At 49.4% G+C, this 14,496-nt stretch overlaps 1 protein-coding gene and 1 long non-coding RNA gene across 3 annotated transcripts; both read right to left on the bottom strand.

Annotated features, from left to right (window-relative positions):
• Positions 1 to 5,800: 5,800 nt before the first annotated feature.
• On the bottom strand, positions 5,801 to 7,543 carry LOC127020372 (uncharacterized). Its single transcript, XR_007767068.1, has 2 exons — positions 7,371 to 7,543; positions 5,801 to 5,866 (listed from the first exon to the last, which is right to left on the bottom strand). It is a non-coding gene; the product is annotated as an uncharacterized LOC127020372 (long non-coding RNA).
• A 2,940-nt stretch (positions 7,544 to 10,483) lies between these two features.
• Positions 10,484 to 14,410, bottom strand: RPL35A (ribosomal protein L35a). 2 transcript variants are annotated; one of them, XM_050902382.1, is made up of 5 exons: positions 14,395 to 14,410; positions 13,928 to 13,970; positions 12,613 to 12,765; positions 11,417 to 11,561; positions 10,484 to 10,542 (listed from the first exon to the last, which is right to left on the bottom strand). In XM_050902382.1, the coding sequence occupies exons 2-5, from the start codon at positions 13,936 to 13,938 to the stop codon at positions 10,519 to 10,521; spliced, it is 333 nt and encodes a 110-aa protein (XP_050758339.1). In that variant the 5' UTR covers positions 13,939 to 13,970; positions 14,395 to 14,410; the 3' UTR covers positions 10,484 to 10,518. The 2 variants fall into 2 exon arrangements, with proteins under 2 accessions (XP_050758339.1, XP_050758338.1); XM_050902381.1 differs by lacking the exon at positions 14,395 to 14,410 and having other exon boundaries at positions 13,928 to 14,043.
• Between the last annotated feature and the right edge of the window lie 86 nt (positions 14,411 to 14,496).

Genomic DNA, 14,496 nt, shown 5'->3' with positions numbered 1-14,496 from the left:
CCATCCCCCTCCATGCAAAACACAGCCCATAGTCACAGCCCCACCAGCACTGGCAGCACTCCGCAGTGACACACACGTGTCCTGTCAAAGCACAAAATGTTTGCAGCGATAAGTATGGAGCTACAATCAGAGCTTCGGTGCTAGCACGCGTTACAGAGCTCCAGCACAGGGAAAGGCCCACGTCCCGTGAGCTGGCTCTGCCAGCCAGTGGTGAATGAAAGGCTCGTGACGGTAGCTGCCGTGCCCAGCCCTGGCGCTTGCACGGTGTCGGTGTGTCTGTCAGATGAACCAGGAATCGCCGATCCATGGCACGTGGTAAATACTTCTCCTGTGCCATATCAGAACAGGCTCCTCCAAACAGGTAACGTCTTATCACAAGAACCCGGGAGGGGATAAACAGCTCAAAGGTGCAAACGGCCGGAGTCACCTTGGCTAGTTGCCCTCTGAGGCCGTTTGGAGCCAAACCATCTCTGCGGGATGGGCAGAGCAGGTTCCAAGAGCACTGGGGGCGAAAGCAGAGCCGAAATCCACGTGCCTGCCCTGGATCAGTAATTCCCAACATGTGCGTTGGGGCACACTCGTGCCACAAAGGCAGCTGAGCCAGCATGCCTGCTCCCTGCCTGTCCTCAAGGTCACCCAGTCCCAGAGCCCCACAGATCAGCAGTCACCACAGGGATGTGCCACAGGCTGGTCCCCAGGCACAACGGAGGTGTGGCAGCTCGGGAAGGTCACTGTGTGCCACCAATTTTAAGCCAGGAAAACATTTGCCCCAGCTATGACAGGCTTAGCAAACACTGCCCCATGCCAGCATCATGGGGGCCGGACAGCCCGGGCGAGAGTTTCAGAGAGACTTTCCGCCCTAGGTCCTAGCAAAAGTAACTTACTCATTGACAAGTGATAAGCAAATTGGGGGGAGATAAAACAGAAGGATTAGGCTCCTCTTCCAAAGATCAGTGTCTATTGTTGGAACAGTCCATGCTTCCACGCCAGCATGACAGCTCTGAGAGCAGCTGTCAACATGGCAGGGCTACAAAGTCAGACAGAATTCAACAGCCAGGTCTGGCCTTAGTGTTGCCCAGATTTTGTATTTACAAGGATTTTTTTTTTCTCATCTGTTGAGAATCCTGCTCATGGTCCCATGGAGAAAAGCCCTGGGTGTAATCAGCATCATGAGCTGTGCCGGCAGCAGCAGGAGGGGACAGGAGTGGGTGCTGGTCCCCATGAGCCCCTCACCTTGGGGTTTCTCTGCTCATACTTTCCACCACTATCGGATTTCGGCTACAGCCCTCACACAGATTTGTTCATAAGCCAGTCAAAAGCAGAAGGTCTCTGGGAAGAGGGAGCAGCAGCTTTGGCTGCTCACTGCAAGAAACAAGCCAAAGACAGACACTTACTTCAGGCAGTTTGACCGGGGAAGTCCAGGTCTCTTGAAGTTGGCTCAGAGGAGGCAGGATGCTCCCTGCAAACTGCCACAAGACCCACAGCATGTTTAAACTCTACACAAGCTGCCAGTACAGCCTGTGGTGTGGTGGTGCCAGTTATACCCTGTCTGATGTGCAAAGACCATTACAGCACGGGTCTTGCAGGGCTCTTTTCAAGCAGTGCTGTGCCAGTGGCTCCCATACAGACCCCAAAGTGCCTCGGGAAGTGGGCTTTCAAGCAGGCGATTCCCCAAATTTATGAAGATGATTCCTGCAGAGAAGGTGTAGAAAAAATTGAAATGATCTTCCTAACTCAGCTCAGAAGGAGCACCACTGGCTATTTCTCTGCAGTGGCCCCGATGTTTAAACTGCCAGCACAGCCTCTAAAAACTAATATTTGGGACCAGATAGAGCTGTTCTTCATGGCCACTGCAATTCTCTAGTTAATTTTGGGTACACATGTACCATTGCCAGCAGAGGCTGGTTGGAAAGGTGAATGTCACCCACAATACCCAACCAACCTTGTTTACATTTCTTTACTCATTAACAGAGGTAAGAGATAATAGTAAATACAACTTTATCTTCCTTTGTCTTACTTAAGGAGGTACAGCTCAAACAGTTCAGAGGCAGTCATGAGCTCAGCAGTATTTGTAGTCCCCAACAAAGTGACTTCAGAGCTCTGGCAGGCATCTGAGCGAAAACACAGATGTATTTACAAGGCCGGACACTCCTTCAAACATCCATCTGACAGTCACATTTGTAGAAAATCTCTACAGATAGCCCTAAATGAGGGTAATCACATCTCTTACATATGCCCATAGCTGTTCAGAGCAAACACAACATTTGCTCATTTTGAACTTCAAAGGAGGAAGATGCTTTGTTCAGAGAAACAAAGTTATCATGCGTATTAGTAGTGCCTTGAAGTCTAAACAAAATCAAAGGTCCATTGGATTAGGCCCCTTAAGAGATGCATTTACCAAGATTAACCTCTCTTCTGAAGAGAGTAGAAGGAGGACGGGAAAAGGATTCTTGTGCCAATTTTGATGATAGGAGTGCAGAGAGGCTAAACGAGCAAGAGGGAATCTGTGGGAGCAGCTCTGAGCCCCTGTGTCCAATGACCCAGCCCAGCTCCTTAAACTCTTCCTCTCAGCAGCCTCAGTGCTCACAGGGGCAGTTGGAAAAGCGTCTGAGCCAGCTAGGAGCGGGAACTGGCTGCTGACAAGCTAAGCCTTGGCAAACCTTTGCACAAGTGCTCTTTCACAGACCTGTTCTCCAAACCTGCTTCCACTTACTGCTTTGGAAAAACACATCATCATTACAAGATGCTGGAAAGCATCTGCTTTACTTGTGCAGTGCTACCAGCTGCCACCAGGAGCATTGCTGCAGGGCACCAGCACTCACTGAGCTCTTCATCCATGGACATCTTCTGGGGTGCCCCAAAGAAGTTGCAGAGGAGGTAATTGCGAGTGAAGAAAATACCCCAAACCCCACCTATCCCCTTGCCCTGAGCATCCCAGTCCTACTGCTCCCCTTCTAGCCCCTGTCTCCTGTTCACTCCTCCATGGCTCTTCCCATCTCCTCCACTGACCTTCCTCAAAACTCCCCTCAACATTTCTAGCCCCTGAACTCAGACCCCTCCCCACTCTTCACCCACTGAAGCTTGAACTGTATCAAACCAGACACGGATCCTTCCTGTGACAAGTTCAGTCACAACTGAATCCAAACTGGGTGGTCACTTTGCTCTGTCCCAGCTCCCCACGCCCCAGACCCAGCCACCTCCAGGGACCGCCGAGGCAGCCCCAGTTTTGGTTCCCTGGCAGCCTGTGCCAACTCAGCCCTGGCCTGGATCTATCCATGTCATCACACCCCTCTGAGCTCCGCTCAGCAGAGGTTACAGCCCGTAAGCAAATAAAGCTGGGAAGTCCCTGGCTTCCTGATGGGGAACACCAAGCCTTTCCCTGCCTCTCTTCTCCAAAATTCCATTCACTTTGAAAGCTGTGCCTCATCCTGCCCATCTCTGCAGTTGTCCTAAGTTTCCTTATGTTTCCTTGAGTCACCATCCCTTTCTGGATGGCAGAGGGGCATAGGAAGGTATTTCTGACAAGGAGAATGGGGACCTGGCACAGGGCCGTGTGCGGAGAGCCCGTGGTGTTGGGGCAGCCCTGATCACACAGTAGGAGGGATGTCTCTGCCTGTCCCCTTAGAGAGCGATGGAGGCCGCCCTTCAGCCTGCTCCGCTCTTTGCTCCTCCACTGGGAAGATGTTCAAAAACTGGCTGGCAACAGACATGAAATCAGACCCAAGGACCAAGCTGCCTCTTCTGGCCTTTTTCCAGCTGTCCTGCTAGAGCCTCAGCTGGACCCTTGCCTTTGGTTTGGCAGCAGGACCCAGGACTGTTCACAGCCACCAGCCTCCATTTTTTCCCAGTACACACATGCCTTCAACACCAGCAGTCCAGCTTTTTGTATTCTTGCCCTTTCCAGAACCTCTTAAAAGTTACCCCAGACCCCACCAAGCTGGAGACTTGTGGTTGGGGACCATTGCACACAAACATAGCCCCTCCTGCCTCCTTCACTCACACTCCCTCTTGCATCCTCCTGCCTCCTTCCCACTAAACCCATTCTTGGCACAGGCCAAGCCCCCAGGTTCTCAGAACCACTCCCATTATAAAGACAAAGGGCAGATCCATCAGCTTCCCACACTGGAGTTGCTTCAATGGGCAGAGCAGGTGGATTTGGATCTGCCTGGTTTGACACTGTTGACCCCTGAAAGAGGCCACAGATAACCAGCTGGCAAGGTGCCCTTCTGGTACGCTACAGGGCACCAAAGGGCAGTTGGACTTTGCCCTGGCACATAGGCATGATGTGCCAGATCAGTGAGGAGCAGGGCTAGGCAAGGGTTTTTTGGAAATGGGCAAAGCTTGGCTCAGGTGCTGTCTTGATCAAGATCTTCTTCCAGAGGTAGCACTCAGATGTTCATATGCCAGGAGCCTGCAGGATGGCTGCTCCCTGCTGCTCTCACAGCGTGTGATGCCAGCTGAGCAGAGCAGGTTGTTCTCTGTCTTGGGAAGAGACCTGTTGCCCTTGGCAGACTTCTGGGCCATGCAGCAGTGCTCCTAATGCTTGCTGGTGCATCTCCTCTTTGGCCTCTAGCTGAGCTGGCTGGAGAGGTTTCAGGCCACAGCTGCTTGTTCCTGCTTTGCTGGATCACAGTGCTCCTGCTAGCCTGGCAGCAGAGCTATCGCATGAAAACTCGCCAACCCTGCATTAGTCAAAATGAGAAGGGCATTCAACATTTAAAGAGCAGATCTCCCATGACTTGCCTTTGTTGGACTGCAGCAGGTTGGGGGAGCAGTCACAGCAGCAGAGCAGGGAGCTCCAAGCCTCCTGTATATCCACCCAGGATTAGCTGGAGAACGAAGCATGGATGCAGCTTGACAGCACCCATGGCGTTCTGCCTCCTCTCCTCCTCGGCTGTCCGGGTGATCACACTCCTCCCCGTCCCAGCCACACATCCCTGTGGCTACATCACTTGCCCCTGCAGGGCATCCCTGTGCTCCCAGGTCCTGGCCAGGATTTCAGCCACGTGCCTCAGAGCTTCCCTTTCCACCAGCAGCGCTTGGCAGTGCCGCACATCACCCCACGCAGAAGTGCCTGGACACAGCACGAACTTGCTGCCAGAGATGAAACTTGAGAGCGCTGCATGGACTGTGCTTGGATTTGGATGGTTAACCACATGTTTCAGATGCTACAGGAAATAATAGAAACACAGGACCTCATCATGGCTACTTGCTTTAAGGATGTCCTAATGTGCTGATCAGGAGTCTCTTAAAGCCAAACTTTCTGCACTCAAACAGCCTGAACTGTACACATCTTGCATTGACTCAAGGGAACTACTTCTGCATTAGCTTGATCAAAAAAAAAAAAGCGTCCTCTCTAACAAAAGAGGGAATTTATCTTAAGATGCCCAATTGCTCATGGAAAGGCTCTTCCACAACAGAGCAATTGGGTCAAGTGTGTTATAATTACATTTAGACAATGGGACAAGGTCATTTTCCCCCGAACCTTTAAAGCAGATTTTTTCACAGAACCAGCACCTCATCCGAGAGGCTGCCAAGCACCAGCACCACCCAGACACCTACAGCAAGGTTGTTTTGCTTCGTAAAGGCACCCTGTCCCTAAGCATGTGGAAAGAACCCATATTTGAAAAATAACCTTGAGGATCCTTTCCCTGAGAAAAGTTGATTCAGAGGCTCTGGACCACCCTTAAATCCCACCCCTTCTGTACTATATGGCACAAACCTGCAGCTTCAGCAGGAGTTTCATAGTCTTCGATGTATAGCTTTAAAGCTTATAGGTACACACAGACACACAGGGAAATTAAATAAATACCAGGTTTTTAATACTTCTTTTGGTGATAGTTAACGTATTAGGTGGATACAAGATCTGTAAAAAAAAAAAAAAACAGATAAGAAATACATATAAACTCCCAATGCAACAACATGCAGCTAACCATAGTGCCTTGCCATGCCCAGAGAGGATGGGAAAGGAGTTCAGCTATTATATGGGCCATTGGCCTTAGAAACAAAAATAATCTACTGCTCCCACAGTTCCTCCCATCCAAAATAACCCATCCCAGTAATTCAACCTGCTGGATGTCTACTAGTACCCACTTGTATGTAAGGTCAGCTCCCTGCAATAGCTCCTTTAACGAACAGTTGGCTAAATGTTGGGTTTTCATCTGCATAGTTGTTTTTTTTTCCCCCCCAGGAATGAGGAGCAAACACGAATGTACTGTTTTACTTGCAGTGCCTCTTGTTTGAAGAGGATGCTGATGGATTTCCTGTTACAGAAGGGCTCAGCAGTGTCAGTTTGCACTCGGGCACAGATCAGGATCGTCCTCACTCCGGCCAACTCTCAGCCCTATACATGCTGCGGGTTCAGCCCACACCGCTCTCAGTCCTCCCACAAGAGCTGTGCTGACACCTCCGTAAGCCAGCTCTCAGGCCCTGATCTACAGATCTCAGTGGAGTTTGGGTCAAGATACAGCAAGCTTCTTTCACCCATCGTACTGAAGGGATGGGACATTCATGGGCTGCTCAGGCAGCAAGCATGAAAACACAGCATGAACGATGGCAAGGCGTCACATGCCCAAACACACCACACTGAGCTACCAGGCATGCCTAGAGCGGCTGCCCATGAAACAGCGAGTTGCAGAGTATGCCATGCACATAAATCATCCGCAGGTCCTTCCATCAGGGTAGGTGGGAAGGATTCCATGGATCAGTGTAACAAGTTTAGACAGCTCATCCCAGACCCTTCAACTATTCTGGTGTGAGGACAGTATCTCGGGAAAGGCCAACACACTAATGGCAAATAGCAGCGCAACAGGAGATGGACCTTCATCTTGTTTGCAGCATCTTGTTCAATAAGGAAGAGGGGGCAGCAAACTTTGCTCTCCCACCATCCTGCGACTACAAAAAACCCTGGGGAATTTCAGGAGCTTTGTGCTGATGGGAACTACATACCAAAGACCCCTGCATCCAGGCTCCCCTGGGAAAGCGTGGTTTCAGGTCTTACCTCTCAGTTTCTTTCACTATCTCAGTTTTGGGACAGTTTAAAATCCAGAGGCCGCTGGCCTGCTCTGACTCCCTCTCTGTTGACAGCTGGTTTCTCGGGGACATTTTGATATTGGAGCAAGGCATTTCATGCAAAGCAGAAACTCAGTGATTTTTGATAGCAGTTTCCTGGGGTAGATTGTTCAGCCAATGCGCCAAAGAAATCTGAGCTTTGTAGCAAGGACAGCGTGATGCTGAGGGCACAGTGTCCCCTTCTGGCAGCAGCCACATACTGAATCATGTCCATGCAGAAGGACTGAGCAGACAAGCAAGGCACCAGGCGGGAAGTATTTCTACAAAGGGACATCCAGGTGAACAGCCCTAAAACCAACCTGCCAGATTCTGCTGCCCAAGGGAATTCATTCTCCAGCTGTCTTCGATACCTTGTGTCGCATATGTTCAGGCAGAGCACAGCAGTAACTGAACTCTGGGAGCGAAACAGTAAACGGGCCCCGGGAGTTGACTTCTAGGGGAGGAAACACACGATAGAAGAACAGCAGGCATCATCCTGGTCAAAGCTTTGGCCTATGGCTCACCCAAAAAAGCTGGCACGTCCCTCCAGTGAAGAACGCAGGGTCAGTGAGACCGTGGAGCTGTTAACATAATCATAGAAAGACCCAGTGGTGGAGTCAGGACTGCCGTTCTTACACTAAGCAGCATTTCCATAGCCACGTGTGTTTTGGGGCAAGGAGCAAGAGCCACCACTGTCCAACTTGGAAGAGGACATACAGTTGGCTCAGACTCACATTGTCCATCCCCATTCCAGGACTTAAGCCCTCATTCTCATTTTCAGCTCACATTGCCCACAAGGTCCAGCTTATCTTCCCTCCTGTATCTGAACCCAGCCACCAAACATCGCTTTGGTCTTGCACTGTCCCTCAGACCCTTCCATGCCCCACCCCGAGCATGTTTTTGTTTCCAAAAAGCCTCTCTCTTTGTCCCTCACCCCTGTGTTTAGCTATGTCCCAGGATACCTTCATGGCAGTTTAAGACTTCTCTCAGTGCTCTACACGCAGCTCGCTCTGCCTCCAGGGTACCACGAGGCTGGCCTGGGCTGTAGACCGCTGCCTCCACCACCAGTTGCCAGGCCCCATCCAGCAGACACTGCATTCTCCTAAGCGCTCCCACTGCCTGGTCCAGCTGCTCCTGGGGGCCTGGATGGATCATCACAAGCACCAACACATCTGGCAGGCAGGGGAGGAGGTTCCTCACTTCCCAGAGGGCCTCATCCAGGTGATCCCACTGCATGAGCTGCTTCAACACAGTGGCTTGCCACAACATAAAAACCAGATGTGGCCGAACCTCCTCCTCCTCCTCTTCCGTCCTCTCCGCCTGCTGTAGTTTAGCCCTGATGTCAGCTGTGCCACACAGGTCCTGGGCAAAATCCACCAGCGCTGAGGGAGCTCTCACATTGTCATCGTCCACCTCCATCACCAGCACCCGCCCGTTCCGCCTCCCCACTATGTCCAGCAGGCTGAGGAGCTCCCAGGTGGTTCGGTCCACGAAGGAGCAAACAGCAGGCTCCTCTGACGCCATAGCTTCCTCCCACACGTCAGTTTACCGCACTGCTGGGGAAAGGAGCGGAAGGGGTTTGCTGTAGCAAAGGCACTTGCACCGCACAGGCCTTCCAACAGGCTACGCCTGCTGCTCCGAGCAGCCACCAGCTACAAGCAAACACACTCGTTTTGGTGGGACCAAATGAATGTGGAAGGAAATAGCAGAGTTCTGACACAAAGATTCAAAAATTGTAGCCATATGCTATTTGATGTTGGACCTCCCAGGAACAGGCTTTGTACCTCAGCAGTCTGGTACAGTACAAAAAGATGAAAGGGGAGAGAAAAGGGATCATTACATATTTTTGGGCATCTTACCTCAAATTCAAGGGAGCTTATTACCTTCTCATCAGCAGAATCCAACCATGTGATAGGGACCACAGTCCTACCAACCTGCTATTACAGTCCAATTTCCCTACTACGTTTCCTCCTCCTTCCTCTGCTAACACCTAAAACTGGAAATTCAGTTTGTATTCCACTCCATCCTTCTTTGAATCCTACGTGTACAACCTGTTGCTATTTGTGGAAGACTAAAGCCCTGCTTGACCTCACCCAGCATCCCATAAGCTGCAGTTTCTCTCCACACGTTAAAAAAATGCAGCTATCCACCGCAAGTGCTCTCCTGCTGTTGGAGGCAGCAGTAGCAGCAGGTTTAGTTCTCGAAGCAAGCCCAGAGAAATAATTTCTATACCAGAGCTGAGTAGCCAGGTCCAAACAGCGTTTGAACTGCCACTCAAAAGAAAGTCTTAATTTACCCAATAATGTACTCTGAATACACGACTACTCCACCTCCCTCAGAAGGAAGAGGATTAGTTACGAAATACCAGCCCACTGTAGGAGACAGGAGACAAACCAAGCCCCCAGCTCAGAGGGCTCCCTGCCGCACACAGGCAGCGGGGCCAGGCAGGGAAAGGGAAGCTCTCACTCCCGGGGAAGGAGGGACCCGCACTGGAGTGGGACCAAGGGCAACGACTCACCTGCCTCACCGACTAGGGATACGTTCCAAATGACGGAACAACTAGATGGAATCAGCGGTATCACCCCCACAGGGTATCAGCGGGTCATTTTGGGACTGTGACATCAACAGTAACCATGCCAACCTGCAGCCGCCTGAAACTTCCCTTAAAACTACCCCGTATTCTTGAGGGATGTACTAAGAAACTCTGAGGCTTGCACTTTAGGAATCTTTGAATTAATTTTTTACCACATTCTTGTTCAACAAACCTTAAAGAACTCATGAAAGTGATATACTAGTTTGATGTAAGGATCCTCCCCACTCACATTACACACTGAGATAAGGCTGGCCAGGAAACCAGCAAGTATTAACACTCAGGCACTACAGAGTTGTGTGATGAAAACATGTCTAAAAAACTTCATAGAGCAGATGCTACAGGCATGCGTGCTGCCCAGGTACATATGGTCTCACTGTGATTCTACTAGAACTACTATTTTCAGACATGAGCTAGGACTTACACCTGCTAGGATTTAGTGTCCCATTACGCAGTTGTCTCAACAGCAGTCATTGCGAAGTACAAGAGAAACAGGAACAAGTTGTTTCCCTCTACTAGGTAGGCAAGGAATTATTTCTCATGTTCCATACAAAGCTTGTGTGCACAGTTTATGAGGCTGTAAAAATTTATTGTTTAGCCCTGCAAACCATTCAGATTCCATGATGGGAGGCACAGACAGGTCGCAGTAAAGGCTGCCAGTTATTGTCTTTAGAATGTAGTCTGCTCTACAAATGCCTTGCCAAGCATGGGTCGAATCTCCATTTCATCATCTAGCTTAGAGTCACTACTCCGTCCCTGTGCTGTGAATTCTGATATGCTACTGAAAAAGAACGAAGTCCCTCAAAATAGGTAGAGGGGATAAAAATAGAAATGTACAAAAAATTAAACAGATTCTCCATTTTATTTCCAATAAAAATTTAGATCCTAGATGGATACAGCATCTGTAAAAGACAAGAAAAGAATCACATTAGAAATCCTGTTACTGGACTGTACTACTTTAAACACAAGTTTTGCAGTTACAATCTAGATCATCGATCTCTTCAACTGCTATAAAAGCGACTCCCCCATTTACACAGAAGAGGTGCAAGAATGGAAAAGCGTTAACAACTAGTTCAGTGACTTGAAGTAGCACTTTGCTGGTGTACAGGCTCCCTCGGCAGGCAGCCCTCCTGCCCACTGGCAGGAAGAGTCCTCACAAGTCAAGTTTCAGGATTTAACTGTGCTGCTCCTACGGTGCTTTTTGTAAGGCACAGGAGACAGAAGGAAAGGAAGGATTGCACCCCTCTGATACTCCTTCTGACAACACCACTAGAAAGATATTGCATCAAAACTCTGGGTGAGGGACCTAAAGGGACAGTCTCACTGAAGCCTTGTGGCTACATCATCAACTGTGGAGCAGGTCCTAGTGGACAGGTCAGGACAGCACACCTCTCAGCTAAAACATTTGGGAGGTAGGAGAAAAATCCATCAATGAGTAGGAACTGGAGTAGAAGGGTGCAAAAATACATGTACAAGATCCGGGGAGAAGAACTCAAGATAGCTTTAGAAGGGAGCTGAGGAAAAGTCCTGGAACTCGAAGAGCCTTTCCAGACAACCTGAGCAAGCATACAAAACCCTTGACAACAAGACAAACCCCCTCAGCACAAGAAGCCAGCTATAAACCTAGCTCCAAAAGGAGCACTTAAAGAGCCATGTTGAATACACAACAGCAACAGAACAAAACCATAGTTCACGTTTTCCTTCATACTATGGGGGATTAAAAGGCGCCCTGAAAACTGCCAATAAATACCTTGTTGCTAAAATAAATCCACTTACCACCCGGATTCTGTGTCCAATGGCCTTGGCAGGAAGGTTGGAGCGGAACTTGGCACGAACCATGCCACTGTTCCCATGGGCGCGGGTTACCTTCCCCCAGATCACTCGTGTCCTGTTGGGCTTGCCACCGGGGGTTACAGTGTTGCTGAGGAAAGAGAGGAAAAGAACTGCTGAGCACACCAGTCACAGCTCCGTACAGGACTGATCAAGGACCGCGCAGACAATGCAGCCTCTTTAAGGCACTTCCATAACTTTATTTCACAGTCATCTTTAATTGGGCCACCTTCCACTTCTATTTACCTGTGAAATTTGCTAGGCCTGGGATTTTCACTATACCTTCCAAACGGATAAGTATTGCAGCTTGTAATTTATCAGAGGCTCCACTGGAGAACCATTAACAAGTTACAAAGCTTAAAAATTTGGAAAACACTGATGCTAAGATGATAAAACCGAAAACTCAACAATTTCAACTCCAAACAAAATGCAACATCTTATTTGTAAGAGTTCTCCAGACACACCAAAGGCAGGAGAGGCCTAAGCCATTGGGATAGACTGCAAAAAATTGCTTTAGAAGAAAAGCCATATGCCATCTTGGAAACGATGGTGGTCAAGCTAACGGTCTGAGTAATTTTATTCAAGGCAATTCTGAACTCCCATATCTGAACTCTAACAACTACACTCAAAGAAAAATTAAATGGAAGATAATAAGTAACTGTTCTTAAGGCCTCCACCAATGCCAGCACAGCAGAAGTGCCAGTGCTCTGACATGGGCATGCAAAAGCCAGGATACAAATTGCTCCAGGCTTCAAAATAATTCTGCTGTTTCAGTAACTCAATAGCTCAACACAAATTCACCTCATTTCAATTTACTCTGCCTTCAGTTTTTGCCAGTCTCAGGCAAAATTTGTTTCTCATCCTATTTGCTCTCTAACATATCATTTATAACAGCAAATGATGATGTCACATAACTTCATGATCTGAATTAAGAACACATAGGTCAATTATAGCAAAAATAACCAAGGACTTTAAAAACGACACCAACCCAGGAAGCTCTCCATGGACATTTGATTGATAAATTGAGCCCAATTTATTTTAGTTCTAACAAAAGCTCAATAAACAGACTGCTCGCATCCTGGCATTTGCAAAAGCTGATATAGCAGTTGGTTAATGTAGCATAACAATAAAAAGTGACTTACTTTTTGGCTTTGTATACATAGGCACACCTCTTGCCCAAGTAGAAGTCTGTCTCCTGACGGGCATAAACACCTTCAATTTTCAGAAGGGCAGTGTGCTCCCGCTGGTTTCGGAGGCCACGTTTGTAGCCAGCAAAAATGGCCTTGCACCACAGCCTAAAGGCGTTGAAAACATTTACAAATTATAATTCATTCCAAAGCATCAAATTTAAAAACAAATCATGTGCTGTTTCAGCAGAAACTATTTCCACACCAGTAGAAATTTAGCTGAGGAAAAACCCCACTGCTTTCGCCTTTACAAATTACTGCAAATCCTTACATTCAGTCAACAGAGGAAAGCTAAGTAACTAGGACATGAAGCATTTATGAGAACTTTTTATCTTTCTGCTTGTTATAAACTTTTGGCACTACAGGCTTCATACTAAAACCAAAGTGCTTCAACATTAGTAGGTGTTATGTTTTCAAATGTCTACAAACACTGTGATGAGTAAACATTACTTTTTTTCTATACACCACATAAACTGAGTCTTCTGTGTTGCAGTAACTGCTATAGGAGAAGATATTAACTGCTGCTAATTCATAGCTTCAAAGGAATTAACTGCAGTCTATGGGGACAGCCACAGAGACAGCCCCACATGAACTGGACAAGTGACATTACACAAACCCCTCAACAATTCTTCACAACAAAGCCCTGTCTGTACTACACAGGTAAAGCAATTATAAGGCTCATTCCACACATCATGTACACATTGTTACTGTCTCAACTGCATCCAGCAACTGTCCCATAATACAGCAATATTAAACTAAGCTATGCAGTTCTACCTTCCACACATGCATAACAGAAGATAAACTCCACAAATAAACATTAAGACAAAAATCTGTGATTCACCTTTGGTCTCTCCACCGTTTACAAACTCAATCCCTATATCCACAAGAAAACTCGATGGCATAGTAGCTCCCTTATTCAAGGAAACAATATGTCAAAGCCTCTACTGTACACGGAAGGTTCACAAACACTGTGCTAACAAAGACACCATCAATATCCCGCATCTACTGACAGGCCGGGGAAAGCACGGCACACCACATGAACAGCTACAACCAGCTTAAGGCAGAGGCGGCAGAACAGGGAGACACAACTGCGCGCCCAGCAGGATACTGGGCAGAGGAGCTGTCCTGGAAAACGAGAGCAGCCACAGGAAAGCGGATCATCGCCCGCAGCTTTAACAAAACACTCCCAGAAACACTCAGTTTGCAAGACGACTTGTCAAAGGTGTACTGTAACAGCGAGGCGAGAGCCATCTCGGGGCAAGTCACTCACCTCCCGGTCATGGTGTCCTCCTGAAGCCCTGGTCCCAGCAGGCCTAGAAACGACACACAAGCCATGAGCCTCCCAGGCCGGCAGCTCTGTCCAGCCGAGTGAGCGGCAGCTGCCGCAGGCCCGGTCCGGGGACCAGAACATCCTGCCGGCCGGGGGCCACCCCGAGTAAGGCAACGGGGGCACAAGGGCCGCCAGCCTCCCCAGGACGGGCTCCGCCTCATGGGGGAAGGAAGGGGACCCCTCTGCTTCCCCACAAAACGGGACGCTCCAGGCGCCTCTGCCTGCCTTCAGCTGCGGGCCCCAACCGGCGGCCGGGACCATCCGCTGCACATCGGCGCCATCCCGCCCTCTACCCGCTCCGCACGGCGCCAGCCGCAACGCCCCGGGAGCCCCGCGCCCGCTGACGGTCCCATGGCGGGGGAAACTCCCCCCCGCTCTTCACTCCGCGCCGCCGCTCCCCAGCTCACCCCCACGGCGGCGAACCAAGATGGCGGCGAAAGGGAGAACCGGCGCGCTGCCTTCCGGGATATGGGCCGGGAAGGACCCCCCGCGGGCGGCCGCCAGAACCG

Source organism: Gymnogyps californianus, chromosome 10 (assembly GCF_018139145.2).
Source record: "Gymnogyps californianus isolate 813 chromosome 10, ASM1813914v2, whole genome shotgun sequence".
Lineage (NCBI taxonomy): Eukaryota > Metazoa > Chordata > Aves > Accipitriformes > Cathartidae > Gymnogyps > Gymnogyps californianus.
This window is presented reverse-complemented; position numbering and strand designations above follow the sequence as displayed.